We start from the raw sequence: 21395 nt of genomic DNA, 5'->3' as shown, positions 1-21395 counted from the left end.
CAAACCAAACTGCTTTTCTCTTGTGACCATCTCAGCCGATATCAATACTGTTGTTTAGCTGTTTGGGCAATAGTCCCACTTTGTAGTCCCTCTAACATGCTGGAAGTGCTGAAAAGTCAAAGTTAGCCATTGTTTGAGTCTCACCTCTGTTTCAGCCTGAACTGAATGAGGAAGTAGTCACTAATGCTAACTCTGTATCACAGTGACCATGAGAAAGCTATTTATCAAGACTTGGTCAAATAAAAGAGTTTTGCATTGTTAAACATTTCACTGGTTTGATCTTCCTTTAGTGTTAAATGCTAAGAGAAAATAAAATATATGTTGAGCTGCTTCAGCTTTTATTTAATTTTTTTTAAACAACATTTAACCGAATGAAATGGGCAGAGACTAAATGAATATTTTTGCTTTGGGGGTTATCCGCAGGCTGCTGATGACAGTCAAAGAACATAAAAGTCTAGAAAGAAAACAAAAATTGTCACCACGTTGGCCTACGTGCCACAGATCAAAATTCCTCAAGACAGGAAGAAATATTTACGGCCCACAGAAGGAAAGAGATGCCATTTTCCCCCCCACTAACTTCCTCATCTGGCTTTAACAATGGTGGTTTCTTTCTTAAGAAATTAGTTATGAGTAGTTGTTTGCAGCAATACTTTATGGTCTTTGGTTTTAGACCAACAGCAGGAAATCCAATAATTACTCACACAAAAAAAAAAAACACTTTCATAGGCGTGCATAATAAATCCATATTTATATATCAGAATCAAAGCTGTATGGATTTAAAAGAAGTGGTGCTCTATATTGTCAGGTATTTTTGTAAATTAATAAAATAAACTAGCAACGCTACCATTACAAACACTAGTTGTTCTTTTCATTACACCACATGTGTCATTTGTGCTACTTCATTATCTTCATGATCATGCAAATTGATCCTCTAATATATAAAAAATATTTTTGATCATTTCTGTGTTTAATTTATTCTACTTTTTTTCTTCTTGTAAAAAAAAAGTGCTACACAGAACGAAACATCACACAACATATTATCAAACAAAATTAACATTAAGCTTTACATTTGGATTAGACAAAGTCTCCAGGAAATGAATGTAAATCACTGTCATGGAAATACAACTGTGTGTGTGTGTGTGTGTGTGTGTGTGTGTGTGTGTGTGTGTGTGTGTAACAAAGAAAGAAAGAGAGAGAAAATCAGTAAATTCTGTTCTTTTTTCAAAAATGAACACTAAAAAAAACAAAAACTGCAGTTTTATATAAATATCAATATAAATTCAACTTTTTTGTGAAAATATATTTTGTGTGATATGCACCAAAGCTAATTTGCAAGAATTTCCAGCATGTACACAACTGCAGATTTTCCCCCTCTGGTTGCCTACGTAAACCAGAGCCACACCTGCTCCGGTGGAGGAAGCATAAATTCACCTGCAGAGCCTCACTGCTTCAGTCACATACCTGGAAAAGGCTGAGCTAGTTTGACTGCAGCTCCCAAGCACCCATCTGTGCTGTCATTATGGAGGCTAAGCAGTATCCCATAAGCATCCATCTAGTTGGAGTACTGCAGAAGGAAAAGACCAAAGTAAGCAGCAAAGGATTTTTCACTTTCCTGGTTCTATGTGTGGGTATTTTTATTAAATAAAATGCGTGCCTCTCCTGAGAAAAGCTGCCTTTTCTTTTCCAGTTTTACAAGACTTCTGTGCTTTGGTCCGACGAGAGCAGTGTTGTGATTTACAGACGTTTTCGAGAATTCATGAAAATGCACGTGAGTATAAAACACCTTCTTTCTTTTGTTTTTTCCAAGTTGCACATATCCAGGTAACTTTTGTTTTGTTACTCAAATTATTTCTCACAGAAACAACTGAAGAAAGCATTCCCACCTGCAAACAAGCTGAGAAAATCTGACAGAATTGTCCCCAGATTTCGAGGTATGTTCGGGTCATGTAGACCACACTTGCTGCTTTACAAGAATCGCATGGTTCACTTACAGACCGATGGGATTGTAACTAAAATCGTTCTCTGGGATTTCAGAGGGGAGGGTGAAGCAAAAAAGTCGAGGGAAAGCCCCAACCAAGTCACTGGTGCGCCTGAAATATTTGCAGAAATATTGCAATGCAGTCCTGTCCTGTGACCAGCGAGTGACTCAGTCTGCAGAGCTCATCCAGTTCTTGAACCCTAAAGACCAGGACCTGCAGCCGGACTTTGCCAAAAACGGGTACGGCTAAACATTTATTACACAATAAATGTTTTATAATAGCTTTTAGTTAAAGTTACCCACACAGATCTAATTTAGGGACCGTAACATTTGCAAAATCTTGTATCTGCAGGTTCAATCTTCTGAGTGCACGAGTACATAAATAAATATGTATAATGCAAGATGAATGCATGACTCTGACATTGTGCACGTCTGTGTTGCTCTTCCTCCTCAGCATCATCATCATGCCCCCGGAGGATGAACTCAGAAGCGAAGGACTTCACGCAAACGCCGGTGAAGTGACCCAGCCGTTTATCACAGAAGCATACACGTGTGTCGCCCCGTATGACACCAAAGACTCCAAGAACAAACCTTTGAAAGTAGCCAAGGGTGACAAACTCGATGTGGTCATCAAAGACAAAGGAGGTGAGCCGACAGCTTTCAGTTAACACGGATAACTCAATGTGAGCAGTAAAATGCATGTTTCTGGTGATTCAGGATGGTGGCTGGTGGAGACTGAAGACAGGCGGATGGCCTGGTTTCCTGCACCCTATCTGGAGAGGACAAATGATGATAATGAAGATCATGAGGAGATTCCTGAAAAAGGTACACATAGCTACAGTTTTTCTTGTACCCTTTCTCACGACATTGCACTCTCATTATGTATTTCCTTATTCAGTGAATATCATTCATATTGCAAAGCATTATGTCTAATCCTTCATTCTCTCTCCAGGAGCACTCTACACTGCAGTCAAGAGCTACAAGGCCACCAAAACTGACGAGGTGACCGTAACCATAGGTGCTGTGGTGGAAGTCCTGCAGAAGTCTGAAAATGGCTGGTGGCTCGTCAGGTATTCTAGCCTGGGCTGAAACTTTTATTTCAAGTTATTTTGTTACAGATTCTTGCAAGCCATGAGAGTTGCAGCCACCCAGATCTTTCTCTGTGACTGCCAAAAAGCCAGAAACACAGGTTGGGTCGCATGAACATTAGTACGCAACGATGAACAGCTGATAAAAGAAAAGACAGGCTCAGTGAGTGTTACTGCCCTGTCAACCAATCAGCAGAGGCAACTCAAATGAGATGAATAATCTATTTTAAGCACAGACAGTTAATGACCGATTATGTTTTCATGGTAATTTCCTTTGAAAAAGAAATTTAAATCTCTTCCGAATTTAAAAAAGAATAAATAGAAGAATTTTGTACCATAGCGCAGCCTGATTTAACTGGATTTCTTTCATAACATCGGTTGTCATGGCTTAAAGTTTCACAAAAGGCCTGACACTTGTTATGTAGCCATGTATGTGGAAATAAAAGAACGATGCATGATTTCCAATTTTAAATTACTTTGATTTCTTCATTCTTGTCATCTAACAGATCCAGTGGGAAAATGGGTTACATTCCCACCATGATACTGCAGCCCCACCGCTACCCTCATATTCATAACGCTTCCCATCACCTGGATCAGCGCCGCCACACTTCCCTTCTCGTTCCATCCTCGAATCTGGAACAGCACTCCCAACTGAGCCTCTCCCAAGGAAGCCTGCTGCAACATCCCCCCATAAGGTCTTCGTCACCTCTCCTGATCCTGCCGGAGAGTAGGCAGAGGTCTGTGTCTCTTGAGGTTTTGTCTGAACAACCTCATGCACAGCCTGCTGCAAACAGTACCAGTGCTGCTACCGATATCTCCACTTCACCCACCTCTCCCTCTCACCCTCCTCCGCCCGTGATCACGGTGAAGATGGATGGAGAGGACGAAGAACGCGTCCTCTCCAGGAGTCAGACGGAGGATAGTGAGGATAGCTTTATGAGCGACAGCACCGACTTCAGCTTCAGTGACGACTCCAGCTTTAACTCGTCCCTGAACCTGAGCCCCACTGCCAATGATGAATGGCTGCGTCTCAGCCGCACGCCTCCACCGGGGACGAGCAACACCCTCAGCCCAACGAGCGGCCCAGGGGGGAGGCTGATCTCGAGTGTCTCTGATCCCACGCTCTACAAATCACCCAAAATACCCAAGGTGCCACCCAGACCGGGCGCCCAGGAGATCCTCTCCCGGTGTACTTCTGTCACCCGCAAGAATGCAGCAAAAGGTGCTCTGTCACCCAAGCTGAGATCATCAGCCGATAAAGTTCCTGTTTGAAAAGTAAAGCTTTATTTTTGTCACTGTTGAAGTGATAAAAGTACAGAAGAACAACTGTTCTTTTGTTTTAGATGATTAGATGAATATGTGATGGCTCCTGTATCATCACCACTTTGACCAATCGATCATTTAACATGCCTCGTTTTATTTTCCATACTGGAAGCCTTGTGTTGTGCCTTATATGCATATAGTCTGTGTAGATTCCACAAACGATGGCTCTTCTGCTCATTTTGACTGCAGGAAAAGTAAATGTTTGTCTGCATACCAGTGTGTGGAAGTTGTTTAAATTCCTGTTGAAAAACCTTCGCAGCCTATCCCGCCGCCTGTGCGTGCGAATAGTCAACAAACACACACTTCATTATCTGATCTGGGTGCACTCGTGTTACTGAGTAGCTGAGAGCGAATAAAAGCATTTTGGGGAACTCAACCTGTTTGTTTTGGCATGTTTCACATCTAAACCTTGTTTCAAACACATGAAGTTAGAAGGAAAATGTTGCAGTTCGGTTTTGAATGTCATAAAATCAGAGGCTTAGAGGACAATCTCGCCCTTGCTTGGGTTTCCTCCAAGAGCGCCGGCTTCACCTGTCATTTAAAAGCATGATAGGTTTACTTCTTGATTCCAAGAGTCAACTAGGGTTAAAACTCTAGTTGAGCTGGTTTATTCAATACTGACATTTCCCATAATGGAACTAATAATACACCTTTAGACATCCTGCTTTTGCTTTCATACCTTCAGCTTGTTTTACACTTTCAGGGGCCTGTGCTGCAAAAACCTGGATGAACCAGGAAGATAAAGCTGTATCTAAACTAAAGGACATTTTTCAGCCGTTTTCCATGCTGAGCATGAATCCTCAAGAACTGCAGTCCTTATCTAAAGCCTGCCAGGAAACCACAACTCGTGCTGGCGCTCACTCACATAGCAGATGGTCTGGTTCTTGTGCATTTTAGGCACTTTATAAAACATGCCTCATTCACCTATTGACACACATTTGTATGAATGTGTGTCAATGGGTGAATTGACACACTTTTTTCTACGCCTGTGCATCAAGTGAATGCCATGGGTTCAAATTTAATTTACTCCCTTTGTAGCTATTTTATTTTAATAAAAATGTGACTCCTTTTAAATCAAACATTGTTTATTTTATTAACATTTGCAGAGAAAACAAAATACTCCACGGTTATATGAGGAAACTGCTGTCTGGGTTACATAAAAGTGTGTTCATTTAGTTGAGCTGGTAGATCAGGACATTGCACTACTGCAGAACAACACAATGGCATGTGGTGAGTGTGAAGATGGTCCAGGTTTCCTCCTCCTGCGCGTCCCCTTTTCCTCTTTTTTGTCTGAAGAAGTCAGGGTCATTAAAATCTGCATGGAGGAGCTGATGCTTTGGCACATGACTTAAAGTCTGTAGAGAAGCCGTCCTAACAAATGTTATCATTTCACATCTGAACTGTCTCCAGCTGCCAATAATCTGAGATAAGAAAACCTACTGTTTCCAAACTGATTCCTGTCAGCTGGCAAAAGTCTGGCACTGTTGAGCCGAAGAAACCGGGAGACCTTTTGTCTTTTTAACTGTCGTTTCCTCCTCCTGGTCTTCCTCTTCAGAGCTCTCCTCGCTCTCAGAGTGGTGCTTGCCGTTAGTTTTGTGGCTTGCTCCGTTTTCCACTCGCCCGTTGTCGGTGGAGGCTTTGTTGGTGGCACTGACATCCTCGAGCTCCTCTTCATCTTCAACACAGGAATCTGGATCTTCGTCTTGTTCACCGTCGCTGTCGTTGCCTTCGTCTCGTCTCTCGTCGCTGCCGCTCTTTTTCTCCTTGTCGATCACAAAGAAAGGCTGAGCCTGTGCCAGAGGTGTCGTATCCATGTCTTCATCTTGGCCCGTACTGGAGAAGATATAACAGCATAAATTAGGCTGACAAACTAAAAATATTTTCATTTAATAACCTCACATAGCTAATTACACATAGCATGTTTCCAGCTTTGGTTTAAGGCTGCTCCTGCACTACATTTGGAGAGCCAAACGGTCAAATATGCTGTTAAAAGTTGACACCTCATTCATGTCAGCGGTTCTTCATTCTAATTAGATTGGAAAACAAAACAAACACAAACTTAAATCTGATTTTGTGGTGAAATTTTCCTTTAATATAACAATTTGCTTTGAAACCACAAACAAGCAGCACGAGAGTCAATATTAGAAAGGTGCCAGTGTTGTTTCGGAAACACCGGGATTCAGTCAACATTCAGCGCGGTGATTTGTCAAAGCGTTCAGAGCAGAGTCTCACCTGGACGGCGCTCCGGCCACTCTCATTTTCTGCCACATGTAGTTCAAGAACATGGAGCCCTGCAGCAGACGCCCAATCCTCTGCATGTGTCTCTCTGTGGGGAAAATGACCATAAATAAAAAAAAAAGAAAGTAAAAAGTCTGTTAATTTACAACAGTTATTTTTTCCATGTAGGAGAATTGATTGTACTCATGTATATCATGTTTAATAAACATGGCATAAAGACCAAAACATCCTTTTTTCTATTGTCTATCCAGTTTCTCTAATTAACCACATACTACAATCAAACCCCTGCAGTCTGAACTCTTTACATAACATTGCACACACCTAATTTTCACAGAACGCTACAAGGAAAGGGTCACACTTTCAGTTTTCATTCCTTTAACTCTAGTGTTCTATTCCGTATATGAGACACTTATTTGTACGTTTCTGAGTGTTTCTAAAGTTTAGATCAATCTGTGGCCACTTTGAGTAAATAATCAGAGTAAAAGCTTTTTCTTCTTTTTTGTCTGATGCAGTTTTGGTCTCTGTTCGTCAAAGCACTCGTTCCCCCTCCTAACCTGTGTATGGAATGAGGCCCTCAAGGTGTGATCGGGCTCCCTGGTACTGCAGCAGCTCTTCGGGGGGCAGGTGTGTGAGGAGCACCTGTAGGACAGCCTGGGCATTCAGGCAGTTCCTGGCGTTGGTGTTCCACACCACACAATAGCGCAGAAGTGACTCTGAGTGGATCCAAGAAAACAGAAGAAAGAAAGAAGGAAACTTCTGTATCACTGTCTGAAATGACAGGTATTGGTATTGTGTAAAAACACAGTCATTCTCTTTTTAACAGGCTACCTTTTTGATCCTGTCGAAGCTTCAGCAGCGTCTTTTCCAACAGCTCGGAGCTATTCTCTCCTTCACGGATCGCTGGAAGCAACATGGGACAACTAGTCAGAGTCAGCAGACAGTCTGTTCATATAGGGTCTGACACATGGACTCAGCAAACTCTCTCCAGAGTCCATCCATTCAGCTGTGTCGATAGCTCAATGTTTGTCTCACTTACGGCTGTTCTTGGCAATGGCACAGTTTTGTCTGGTGCCATCTGAATGTCATGATTTCTCAAAAAAACAAACTTGCAGCCAGTGACATGAAGACACCTCCAAAGCAAACTGTGAAACACCAACTATGAACCATTTTATTTTTGTCCAACTATCCTGGTGTGTTCAAATTATACTATAAACAGTGGAAGGATTAAACTACCAAACAAACCAAAAAACTCCTTCTGTGGAAGCCAATCAAACATGGTGTGAAAAATGAGCATTGCTGTTACAAAACAGGACATTTTCTTCCATTTCGATGAAATTGCTTTGTACTAACACAAATAAGTAGTGCAGCAAATCCAAAATACTGAGACGTTACAGCTTCAGATTAACAATATGTCACTGCAGTTTTAACTACATGTCACTGAACAAAAGAGAGTGAGCGCAGAAACGAGGTGTGTGTTATTATATGTTCACAGACCCACTGTTTGCCAGAGCTGCATGTGTCAGTGCTCGAGTGACTCAACGTTTAAAACAAAGCAGCCGTACAGAAGAAAAATAACAACATTCCAGGTAACCACAGGTGAAAAGCTAAAGGACAGGCGTAGATGAGCATCTAATTTGGACTTTACATGCACACAGCTAATCAAAGTCAGACACTAAAGACCAAAGTGTGATAGATCCGTGTGACAGAGTCGGTACCTTTGATAACAGTGAGCACGGTGTGAGGCTGGTCCAGTGAGATGGCGAGACCCAAGGCCTTCAGATATTTCTTCCCGTGGAGCAGATTGGACAGCTCTTGCTGCCTTCAGACACAACAAACATACAGGTGTGGGTTCGTAGGCAGAGACACAAACACACACGCACACACCTGTACATACTGCAGGGAATTTGTATCATGATCACTTACTGACAGCCTGTAGGCCTCTTTTTCCCCATCATAACAGAAAAAGTTATTATAGCTCATTGCACAGACTATCCATTTACCGTGGACTCACTAATGGTGGAAACATAGAAACTTTCCTGTCATTTATTTATTTTTCTGTCAATTACTTTGGAGTAATATGAATGGAAATGAGGGTGGGCAGTCTGTATCAATAGGGAACGCTGTAAAACGTAATAAAGAAAGAAAATATAGTTAAAAATGATTGTTTCAGATAGTTGATGAACTGTGGGCCGGAATTTGTGGGAATCATGCAAAGCTACTTTAGCAAGAATAAAAACATGGAGCTGAAATGTACTCTTTAAAAGTGCAAATTAACATTTAATACAGAAATAAATTCTTTATTGTTTCACATACTGCAAACCTAAAGTTTTTTGTGCTTATCAGAACAGCAAAGCACGCACTCCCACACTCATACTTTACTGACAGCTTTGACCTGCGAACCTCCACAGCCAAGCAAATCACAAAAACCATATGAGGGACTTGCTGACAGGCAGGATGTCAAAACAGATGGAAAAACAAAAGCAGATCATGTCTGAGTGATGTTGAGTGATCCTTTCCACACGCCTAAAAGCAAAACAAAGAGTGTGTCCACCCCTGCAGACGGAGTGGAGAGGAGGATGGATGGTGCAGGTGTGCCTGTTCTACGATAGTAAATCCCTCTTCTTGCTGTCGTGTGCAACTTACTTGAGTATCTGATCTTCCTGTTTCGCCTGCTCCTCTGCCAGCTCTATTTCAGTCACATCCTAGATGTGCACAACAGAGAAAACTGTAGATCTACTGAACACACATTTTTTTTAAAACACAGAGAGGGAAAATAAATTTTAAAAAAGCAAACATTACCACCTAGATAAGATGTGCACTGAATCCCTCTTAAGGGATACTTCAGAAGGTAAACTCCCTACTGTCACAACAACACAGCTACCTGACTGTAGGGCTGCACGATTAATCGTTAGAAAATCGCGATCTCGATTCATACTTATGTGCGATCTCATTTCCAAATGACAACGATTTAATAAAAAAGAAAAAAAAGAAAAAAAGACGACGACGATTGTACCGCATTTTGATCCGGGACGTAATCTGCATGAAAACAAGCGCTCACTCTTCCTGCTCAACAAATGACAAGGGCGGAGCCTTATACCACGTGATACAGAAGCTGTGCCGTGTGACGCTAAAATTAGCAGGGAAAAAACAACGGAGAGCACGTCAGGGATGACGAGAAAGTGACAGGAGAAAATCCGTCACGGTCAACCACCCAAACATCAATAACGGGAACCTTATACAGCGCTTCCCTATACCCGTCGAACTCCCGCAGGCACAAAGAAATTACGGAGGCTATTACTTATCACCTGACCAAAGATATGGCTCCCATCAACACTGTGCAAAACGAGGGATTTAGGAAAATGATCAACACCCTAGACAAACGCTACACAGTGCCGTCCCGCAACTATTTTTCTATTGTTGCACTACCTGCTCTATACACGCAGCGTCGAGCAACGGTGGAGACGGAATTTCAAGCAGTACAACGTTTTGCAGCAACAACAAAACGTGAGACATTTATTGTTTTTATGTTTATTTATTGTTTTTATGTTCAGTCTCAACTGTTACGAAGTTGATGTGCAGTTAATAAGTGCAATAAATGTTTATATTGGAAAAGAAAATCGTGAGAGAATCGTGATCTCAATTCTAAGCCAAAAAATCGTCGTGATTCTCATTTTATGCAAAATCGTGCAGCCCTACCTGACTGATCACTTTGTGCAAATGGTGATTAAAAAAAACAACCAAGGAGTGAAGTTAAGTGCCTGCTGAACATGGAAAGTATTTATTAACTGTTAAAAAACCCCAAAACAATTCTTCAAGTTAAAACTTCCTCTCATTGTCCATTTCAATCTTTATTTAACTTTGTGGATTACACCATGAAATCCATTGTATAATTGTGACGCAGTTTTTAGGTTAAGTCATAGAGAAAATAGCAACACTAATGGAAAAACAAGTGAAACTCTTCGTTTTGGTGGTCAGTATTTGTTTAGAAGACTGACTGCTAAGTGTTTAAGGCCAAAGTTACCTTCCCTTCTTATTCCCTATCCAGCTGGAGGCTAGCAGCCGAATGCTACTTACCGACCACACGGTGATGTTAGAGTCTGCTGAGCCAGTAACCATCTTGTCATCCTTGCGACTGGCGTGGAGACCCCACACTTTGTCCTGGTGGGCATCCAGTGTCTTCACACACTCATTGGTCTTGATGGTCCACAGCTTCACTAAACCATCGGAGCCACTATGGAAAACAATTATTAATTACTGTGTGGAAACCAGACACAGCGTGAAAAACTGACATAGCTACCATTATGTCATTTGTTGGGTTTCCACAGTCATGCTTTGAAGCCTTGAAATGAGCATATCCGCTGTTGCCACAGTCAGACCACGGATCAGGATACGTCTGACTGTGAAACCACTGTCTAATGATTTGTTGATTACAAGTCATTCACCAATGTATTTATAATATGTGATCCTCCTTTATGAAACATAGTATGACCAAGATTTAAGAGACAAGCTAGATTTTTTTTTAATAATCAATATGACCCAAAACATGTGAGCGAACCCACCAGACCTGATGTTACTGATTTACAGTCCAGTTCTTGTGTAATTTGGCATACGTTGTCATTTTCTCCCCGTTTCCCTTCCTTAAAAACAGCTTCTTGACACTCTACCCTTCCACTGACCATTTCTGATGAGACTTCAGTGAACAGTAGTTGGATCAACAGAAAGGCCAGTGCATCTCACAGATCCCGTCTCCCATATTTGCTGAATTTTTCCCTCCCCTCATCGACCTGACTTTCAGATACTGCAAACCTGCTGTAGATAGATTCTTCTGACCTCCACTTATTTCCTCACTTTTTTAAGGACTCACTGCAAATCACAGCAACTTTTTTAGCTCATAGCACTTTGGAAATAAACTTGTTGGTGCAAAAGCACTTTTTTTTTTTTTTTTTTTTAAACGTGGTATTATATTGGTTCTCTATTATCTATTGGATATAATTATGAGTTAGGTGTCGTTTTATGCTTGAATTATTCATTAGGTCAGTGTACCTGTACTCTATTCTGATTTCTTGTACTCTTGCAAACAACAGGGAACAATAAAGATGGAAACAAAGATACAATTAATGGTTCCCATAATTTTCTCAATCTCTGCCATCTATAAACACCAAACCTCTGAAAGATATTTCTCACTGAGACACAGACAAGCCTCTTGACCTTTCAGCTTTGGTTTTAAATTACAGGGTTTGTTTCATTGTCTTACTATAAATGAGGAAGCTTTGCAAACTACGACAGATTCATATCTGAAATAAGATGAGAAACAAAGCCATGATTTTTAAAGTCTGGATTGGGCATTCACATCGATCCGCAGCGTGGGCGTGTATTTGGTTTCGTGTTCGGTGCGTTTACCTGGTGAGCAGCTGAGTGCCTCGGCTCACAAAGATGACCTTAAGAACCGATGCATCGTGGCCCTCAAATGTCTTTAAAAAAGTAGTAAGAACAGGGGGAGAAACAATGAAGCAATATAGCTACAAATTAGACCTCACTAATGTCTGAACATGATTACTTTTATGCAACACCATAAGACTGCTGTGATTCTGACACGTGGACAGTAAATGTCCCACCTTGAGGCAGCTGAAGTCTTGCAGGCTCCACAGCTTGGCTGTGCCGTCTGCAGAGGTGGTGGCCAGCACTTGGTCCACAGGAGAGAAGCAAACGGCCCAGACGCCACGACGGTGGCCCCGAAACACCCCCAGCAGGCTCACTGTTCCCTCCCCCGTCAAGGACCACAGCTTGGCTGTGCGATCCTGGGAACCTGAAGCCAGCAGCTTGTCATTGGGTGATACGGCAACACTGTTTACATCCTGGAGACATGACGTGGAAGGTAGAGGAGAAAAGGACCAGACGTTTTAACAAAACTGATGCGCTTCCTATAAATGAAGGTTTGAATGAGTACATGTATTTTTTTTTTAAAAGACTGAAGTAATAACTGAATTGGGATCAACTAATGTGATAAAGTTTCCAAAGAAATTCATGATCTCCACTCCTGTTGCCACACTGCCTGCAGTTCCACCTTACTCTTGAGTAACCAATATCCTACTTCGGTTTAACCTGGTATAAAGAAATACGCATAGCACACTATTAACTGACTTTTAATTGCTCTATTATGCTGCCAAGTAAGATGAGGGCAGGTGTAGCAGGAAAGATTACTTTCCAGCATCGTCCTGGAAATCAGATCCACGATCAGATTTTTCTGCATTTCCTTATCAGAAGAGGCCAACTAGCTTAAAGCTGTTTACATAACTGGTGGCTGACTCACACATCTGTGTGTCTTATTATACACAACATCTGTGGAGTTATTTAAAAAAGAAGCATCATAATCTAAATTCTTCTTGTTTTAAATTATATTTAAATAACAGTTACTGACTCGCAGTCATATGGCTCCTCTAACCTTCCTGAGTCAGGTGTTTTGCAGAATATGAAGATGCCACAGTGAAGCCTTTAAACAAAAAGAATTCAAGGGATGAGTGGGTAAGTGGGTAAATAAGACATATTTACCCATTAGTCTAATACAGAGAGATGGCCAGTCTTTACTCATGTTTTCTTGGCTTCCTGCAACTATGAATGCTTGTTATAAGTCACAGTAATTGACCAAGTCAAAATGTTGAGTGACTAAAGTTAAATTGTACTTCTCAGGGAACCAGACAAATGAAATTTTATTTTGGGCAGTCAGCAAACCCTTCAAGCATTTTTTTATAAATCAGATTTGACTGGTGATTCTTTACATGTGGTTTTTATATCCTAGAGACCACTGATTATGACTCTCTCCTTAATTTATTTAGACCTAAGCTGTTCCCAAGATGGCAGCTACACGGTGACCGTGAACCTGTCCTGCAACTTTAATGTGCTGGACAAAATGGACAAGATCTTCTTGGACTGTGACCAGAACGTTCTGCCTTGTACCTTATCATGTGCTTTCTCTGTGGCGCGGGCAGTTAGCTGATGGATGCCTCCTTCTGCAGAGCAGTCTGCAGGTAGATCCCACACCTTCACGGTACAGTCCTGACTACCAGTCGCAACGAATGATGCCTTCATCCTAGGCACAAGCACAAAGACAAGGGCAGATGCACATACAGTCATTTCCCCCTTCAATTTGTATCTGTGTTGTCACGTGTGTAAAGAAAACCAGCTTATTAGACGGCTTGCAGGCAGAGTGTTACCTGGAGCAGGAGATGGAGCCCACAGCGTTGGTGTGGCCGGAGCCCTGGGCCACACATCGCACCTGACCACTGTCACTGTCCATATGCCACACACGCACTGACCTGTCCTACAGATGCAATATACAAATGTTACTGCTGACCTAATAAAGGGGGGATAGCAGCTTTTGGTCACATATAATATATAATTCTTCGTTCTTTCTTTTAACCGTACCTTTGCACAACTTGCAAAGAGAGATCCTTTTTTGAACACATCCAGTGTGAGGACCGTATCTGAAAAAGATAAGCAGATAAAAAAAAATAAGCAGAGATAAAAATCTACCAACCTGCTCAGCAAGTCCCAAAGCTGAGACAACCACATTGTGTCACCTCTGAATTCTTGCGCAAAAACTTGGCAGGAACTTCATTTCTGTTCTTCCAACCTTACTTTAAAAACAGCTGTCCTTAGACTTTTACTTTCTTTTTATTATTAGATTTTGTGCTATACTACATTACGTACATTGTAAGTCTGTTGCAGTTACATCCCCTACAAATAACTATGATGACTTGTTGGCATATGGCAGAGATGTTAAACATAACTGAGTCCTACAGTTGAAATTACAATTATTTATCCTATAATAAGATATCTCAGGAATTAAATGTTTAGTTAAACTTAATTTACATTGAGAGAAAGAGCCGTTTCACTACTCAGGCCCACTCATTGTGGGCTATATGTGGCCCATCATGTAAAATGAGTTTGACATCCCTGCTTTAGTGCTTCTCTAATTCCATGTGGTTGCTGCAGCCTATCACAGGCTGCATCCTAAGCAGGTCATCAGCCAATCAAAGGCTCAACACAGAGACCGACAGCTGCACACTCACAATCAAACCTACAGCCAATTTAGAAACCTCATTTAAACTGACATGCATGTCTCTGGACTGTAGTTTGCTGTACATGAACACACATACTGTAGGTGTTTCCACATGTAAGCATACACACACACTGCCCTCTGCTGGCGACTCACCTGTGTGTCCATAGAGGATCTGGCAGCTGTTGGTGAGCAGCTCAAAAACCTTCAGCTGGCAGCTGTTGGTGGCCACCACGATGTGACTGTCACCTTTTCCCAGAAACTTCACGTCCAGCACCTCGTCACTGTAGCCCACAAACTGAAGCGGGAGGGTGAATAGAGCAACCGAGGAGAGAGTGACCGTTAATTCTAATACGCAGATACACAGAACAGCAAAAAATAGAAACATAGTGAACCTTCTGAGATGATACCAATGTTTAAAATAACAATTACATAGCTGGTGATGATATATTTTATTATTTTTGTAAGATTTCTTTTTACTTCTCTCTTTCTGTGTACCAGGGAAACAAACAATTCCATAAAAAATGATTTATTTTTAATGTGTATGTAAAAGTAAGAAAAAGAAACAACTAACAGATGTTTGAAGCTGTAGTGTGATGTCATGTAAGTATTGGACCTAAGCAGTCCACTAAGACGTGACCCCAGTACCCACTTGCTGCTGTGTGGTGAGAGCAGGCAGCTGATACAGCAGTATGTTGTGCTCTGCAGTGACTGTGGCCAGTCTAGCTGAGGCGGGCAGGTGAAACAGGTATGTCAGACTGCGGGGGTTGTCGTTCTCATCCTCCTCAGAGGCAGAGGGGAGGGTGGAGGGAAGGGTCTGCGTGTAGACACAACGTGCCGTGCTGGCCTCCCACACCCTTAATACACCTAGGAGAAAGAAAGGAGAGAAGATGAGTGACACAGAGGAGATAAAGGACATTTATATAAATATTTGAGGTATCGTATTTTCACGACCATAAGGCGCACTTAAAAGTCTTAGATTTTCTTCAAAAAGTGCGGCGCGCCCTATAGCGCGGTGCGCCCTATGTGTTGTAAGGAGGACGTAGTAGAGAACACCATGAGAACGTTAAAGGGTGAAGTGTGGGCGTTGATCGTATATACCGGGACAATCACACATACCTGTATAAAAGGACAGGTATGTGCATTATGCAGGACATCGTTGTTTTAACAACCCTGAAAATGGCAAAGAGACACGCTTACGAAGCACAGTTTAAACAGAAGGCCATCAGCTACGCGGAGGAACATGGAAATCGAGCAGCGGCGAGAGAATTTAAGATTAACGAATCGATGGTTCGCAAATGGAGGAAGCTGGAAAACAAGCTCCGGCAGGTCAAGAAAACGCAGCTGAGTTTCCGCGGACATAAGGCGAGGTGGCTCGAGTTGGAGGAAAGACTCGAGCGGTGGATCATCGAGCAAAGAGCGAGCGGGAGAAGCGTTTCGACGGTCACCATTCGGCTAAAAGCAGTTTCACTAGCTGAAGAGATGAACATTGAACATTTCCAAGGAGGTCCGTCTTGGTGCTTTCGTTTTATGAAATGGTGCCATTTTTCCATCCGGACCAGGACTACGGTAGCGCAGCAACTTCCAGCGGATTATAAGGAAAAGCTGGTTATCTTCCGCTCCTACTGCAGCAAACACATCGGCGACAAAAACATCCAGCCCAGCCACATCACAAACATGGACGAGGTCCCGCTCACTTTTGACATCCCGGTGAGTCACACTGTGGAGAAGAAGGGGACCAGCACGGTAGCGATACGCACAACGGGGCACGAAAAGTCTTCTTTTACTGTTGTGCTTGGCTGCCATGCTAATGGACAGAAACTGCCACCTATGGTGATTTTTAAGCGAAAGACTTTGCCTAAAGAGAAGTTTCCAGCAGAAATCATCATTAAGGCAAATGAAAAGGGCTGGATGGATGAGGAAATGATGAAAGACTGGCTGAGGGAGGTGTATGTAAGGAGACCAGGTGGTTTTTTCCACGCATCACCATCGCTCTTAATCTGTGACTCTATGCGTGCCCATCTCACAGCCGATGTGAAAAAACTTGTGAAGCAAATGAACTGTGAGCTTGCTGTCATTCCGGGAGGCCTGACAAAGGAACTCCAACCGCTGGACATCGGTGTGAACCGCCCGTTCAAAGTAAGGCTGCGAGCGGCCTGGGAGCGATGGATGACCGATGGAGACCACAGTTTCACCAAGAGTGGAAGGCAGCGCCGGGCGAGTTACGCCACAATTTGCCAATGGATTGTAGATGCTTGGGCTAACATGTCTGCTGGCACTGTTGTTCGAGCTTTCGCAAAAGCCGGCATCATTTCCGAGGAGCCGCACGGCACGGAAAGTGACTCTGACAGTGAAGAAAGTGAACCTGGCATGTTTGATGGAGATTTAGCGCAGCTGTTCAATTCAGACACAGAGGATGAGGACTTCCATGGGTTTGATTGATGATAAAAATGTGAGTACCAAACTTTGTTTTGCTCCTGCTTTATTTTTAAATACGCACACTTGTATGCTTGTGTGTTGTTGATGATGACGATTATTGGTAATAAAAATGTGAGTACCAAACTCAGTTTTGCTCCTGCTTTATTTTTAAATACGCACACTTGTATGCTTGTGTGTTGTTGATGATGACGATTACCGGCAATAGAAATGTGAGTAAGGTACCGAATTCAGGTTTGCTCCCGCTTTATTTTTAAATACGCATACGGTACTTGTATGCGCCCTATGGTCCAGTGCGCCTTATGTGTGTGTTAAATACAGTAAGGGCACACATAACTGAGACTGCGCCTTTTAGCACAGTGCGCCTTATGGTCGTGAAAATACGGTATTTAGCAGCCAGACCTTTGCTTCCAGCTGTGATGAAATGCAAGTCCTTGCTCTTTACTCTGATCTCAGCCAAGTCTGTACTTCCAGGAAGAATTACAACACCCTCCACAGCCTGTAAGATCACATACACACAAATAAAGCTCCAGTTTTCTCCCCAAATGAAGAGCACAAAATGTATTTAAGTTAAAATGAATCTAAATTGACGAGCTTACCTCATAGACTGGAACAGTTCTCTTGGCTTTGCGAGTTTTCAGGTCCCAAACTGTGCAGATCTTGTCTCTGCCAGAACTGAAAGAGCACAGGACTTTAACACACAGCGCTACACAAACAAAAAGGAGTCTGAGGTTGATTTAAAATATCACAGTACCTGACCATGGCGTTACCATCGGGACTGAAGCTGAGAGATGTCACAGCACTGTAGTGGCTCTGCAGGACACACACACACTGGCTGGAGCGCAGGTCCCATATCCGGATGCCACAGTCCAAAGAGGAGGAGAAAAGCTGCAGCAGGTCGGTATTTGGGTGGAACTGGACCAAACTGCACAAAGACACAAAATATTTCCTTTGTTTCTAGTTTCTTCATATTATTGTTAAATCCTGCTACATATGAGCATTTGTAAAAAATACTGGCAGCCACCAGTGCTACCTCTCAACCTCCTGGTAGATAAACCCATTGGTATCAATTTGAAACTTCCACATTGCCTCTTTTAAGTTATCACATTAAAATAATTGTGAGTCCAGTTCATGAGAGAAGGAAGAGCTGAGTGGAAGACTGACAGATGGACTGGTGCGGCAATAGTGTCCATCACAGACACTGTACCAATCTGCTGTGTAAAAGAGTGCACTGAGTATAAAAGCCAGTTGAGGTGGTTTGGGCAACTGATCAGGATGGCATTTCCAATCCAGATGAGAAATGTCATCTCTCCAGCATGTCCTGGGCATGTCCTACTGGGAAGAAGGAGGCCCTGAGACAGGCCCAGGACATGCTGGCTTGGAAGCGCCTTTGTACCTGTTTAGTTTCCTGCCCCTGCAGCCCAGACCCAGATAAGCAGCAGAAAAATGGTATGATATACGAATATACATCATTTTAAGATGAGAGCCTGAGACTTACTGTACAACACCAGATGACCCTTTCAGGTTATGAGTGCAATACTGCTTCACCACATCCCAAAGTTTTATTGTGCCATCACAGCCACCTGCAGGTAAATAAATAGAAACAATATATATATATGTACACACACACACACACACACACACACACACACGTAGCAGATATCAGGGAGAAGCTTTTCTTTTTAATAAATCATGTGGTAGCTGACCTGTGGCTAGGAGAGTAGAGGTGGAGTCAAAGGTCATACTAGCTACGGGAACAGTGTGAATAGCCCTCCAGGACCGAGTGCAGTTAGCCTGCCTCCAATCCCACTGCTTAAGCAGCAGCGCCCGGCTGGCTGTTACCAGCATCTGTGGAGAGACACGAAGCAAAGACCAACTGAGTCCTGTTGTACAGGGTGACAGCTGAAAATACTGAAAACACAAATGTGACTGATCTAATGAGAAGTGACTCAGGCATTTCTGTACCTCATCATCACAGCTGAGAGCAAATGACGTGATGTCCTCTTGATCATCCTACCGGAGAAAAAACAACAACAAAATATTCAGACAGGAAACATGGAAGTACATTTTATTCACAAAAAGAAAGAAGACTGATAAATCACCAATGGCAATAGTTAGAATGAGGTTGTTGATATAAAGACAGTAAAGATGCAGTAGCCAAGGTTTCTGTGAGACAAAGGCTCATCACAGCAGGCAGTGCTGTTTAATTTGGCAGATCATTTGGGCTAGATGCCCTTCATGATGTAACCCCAAAGCAATTTGGATCTCTTTCCAAGATGAAACTAGAGATTTTTCAATTGTTAGATGTGCATGAGAATGCAGATTCACTGTAAACATACTAGAGCAGATGTTTATGAAGGTTTATGAGATGTTTTACACGTCCAGCAGGGATGGAGCAATGAGGATCCGCTTTGTGGTTTCTCACAAAATCGCAAACAAAACAAAACAAAAAAACCCCCAAAACACAGTATCTCATTCTCTGACTGGGAGTTTATGAAAGAGTGTTTGGTGCACTGCTGTGCTAATATGCGCTGAGATAAAAAGAAGCATTTGAGATCCCTCTTGTTACAGTTTACCTGGAGAGGTAAACTGTAACAAGAGGGATTGAGGACACTGAGGAAAATCTTAATTTTTCGGTTAAAAAGGTAAGCGGACAATTTGGACTTTATCTCTTTGGCTCTGATCGAGAGCTGGGATGTCTGCGACACAACCTGGTTAGTCTTCTTTGTATATTACAGAGTAGCAAGCCACTAAGACAGGGAGTGATTTCTTCATGGAGGTAACTGCACACATAGGGTGTTTCTGCCATGGGACAAACTGGCAGGTATTACAACCGATGGCTATCTAAATGTGACAGGAAAAATGACAGGTGAAGGAAAAGAGTGACTGAAATTGGTATTTTCCCACTGAATCAGACACCAGGAGGTGTTGTATAAGTCACAGCTACAAATTAACCATGTTGTAGATATAACTAAAATAGTTAACTTCCCCAAAGCAAAAGAGCTGAATCACACTGTGAACAAAAACTCTGAATGATGGAAGTTTAACAAATCCAGATGATGTTCTGTCTGCTGAGATCACCTGTCTGCTGCTCTTCACATTTCAACCTTGGACACAGAACTTGACTGTAATGCACTTGTTCAAGTCCAAAACAAAACTAGATTTCCATCACTCAACAAGAAATCAACAAATGCAGATGAAGTTATTAAACTACAGCTGCAAGTTTAAAGTCTTTTAAATGTTGAACAAACATGCACATTTTGTTCACAGCCATCTCTGGGGATGTTGAATAAACAGTGAAAAAATGTCTGTGCTTTTAGTTAACCTAATTCTCATCATTATTGCCCCGTTGTAACATCTACTTTTACTGGGAGCAGTTTATACAAAATGAAAGAAATGCCAAGCTGAAGTCAGTTCAACTTTTTTGGCGCAGCCCTCCACAAGAGACACAGGTTCTCATGTGGCCCTCTGGTAAAAATAAACTGCCCACCCCTGATGTTAGATGCTGAACTCACATGCTCAACACAGTGAATGATCTTCCCAGTGCTGATCTCCAAAACATTGACTCGAGAGCCACAGGTGCAAAAGATGTATTTCTCATCTTTGCTGATCTGGAAAAAAAGGGGAGAGGTCAGATTTAAGGTAATCTTGGTTATTGTCATACAGACTTAAAACAGATGTGTGAGACTCTGAAAACATCTGTTTGTCATGATTATCAAGAAACAAAGTCAGGACTTTCTTGATTTTGCTGCACTTCCTGTATACCTTGTGCAATTCGCTCAACTTTATACCAGCGCATTGTTACAAAAGTGTCTAAAGTGTCACAAAAGACATTAATAGAAGCTTCACACACAGAGACACACACACACACACATCAAAGCCGAGCACCCACCTGCACTTTCCCCCCTTTGTAAAATGGCTCGATCTTGCTGGAAACAGCATAACTGTAAAGGAACAAGAAAACGGCAACAGTGGATTCAACAACTTCATATAACACCTTAGCCTAGCTCGTGTTAGCTTGCTACATGATCTCCAGCTCACACGTGCAGAAAGTAAAACTCACTTGGTTTTGAACTGAAGGTTGGTATTTGCCATCTTGCCCGTGAGAAATGGCCCAAAAAAGAAGTGATGTAGAGAGTACAGGCGGCGTATACTACTTATTTCTCATGTCACACGTTGGCTACAGTCAACACCGCCATCCATCCCGCATGTTGACGGCAGGGTCGCACACGTTGCACGTCATCTGAGCGCACGGCGCGGTGATTGGTCAGACTTC

At 42.4% G+C, this 21395-nt stretch overlaps 2 protein-coding genes across 2 annotated transcripts; one reads left to right on the top strand and one right to left on the bottom strand.

Moving 5' to 3' along the window:
• The first annotated feature begins 1390 nt into the window (after window positions 1–1390).
• noxo1a (NADPH oxidase organizer 1a) lies at window positions 1391–4765 on the top strand. Its single transcript, XM_082530801.1, has 8 exons — window positions 1391–1585; window positions 1688–1768; window positions 1859–1931; window positions 2035–2218; window positions 2433–2623; window positions 2696–2803; window positions 2931–3048; window positions 3573–4765. Exons 1-8 carry the CDS (start codon window positions 1520–1522, stop codon window positions 4336–4338), a joined length of 1587 nt encoding a protein of 528 aa, XP_082386927.1. The 5' UTR covers window positions 1391–1519; the 3' UTR covers window positions 4339–4765.
• Window positions 4766–5456: 691 nt separating this feature from the next.
• tbl3 (transducin beta like 3) lies at window positions 5457–21372 on the bottom strand. Its single transcript, XM_082529237.1, has 23 exons — window positions 21183–21372; window positions 21012–21063; window positions 20635–20730; window positions 19085–19132; window positions 18826–18967; window positions 18618–18702; window positions 17874–18044; window positions 17719–17794; window positions 17522–17618; window positions 15336–15550; window positions 14840–14981; window positions 14050–14108; window positions 13839–13945; window positions 13582–13714; window positions 12243–12482; window positions 12028–12098; window positions 10702–10858; window positions 9271–9329; window positions 8343–8446; window positions 7456–7527; window positions 7182–7340; window positions 6622–6715; window positions 5457–6222 (listed from the first exon to the last, which is right to left on the bottom strand). The coding sequence occupies exons 1-23, from the start codon at window positions 21212–21214 to the stop codon at window positions 5850–5852; spliced, it is 2784 nt and encodes a 927-aa protein (XP_082385363.1). The 5' UTR covers window positions 21215–21372; the 3' UTR covers window positions 5457–5849.
• Window positions 21373–21395: the final 23 nt, after the last annotated feature.

This window comes from Aulonocara stuartgranti (genome assembly GCF_965226115.1).
Source record: "Aulonocara stuartgranti genome assembly, chromosome: 4".
Classification (NCBI taxonomy): Eukaryota; Metazoa; Chordata; class Actinopteri; order Cichliformes; family Cichlidae; genus Aulonocara; species Aulonocara stuartgranti.
This window is presented reverse-complemented; position numbering and strand designations above follow the sequence as displayed.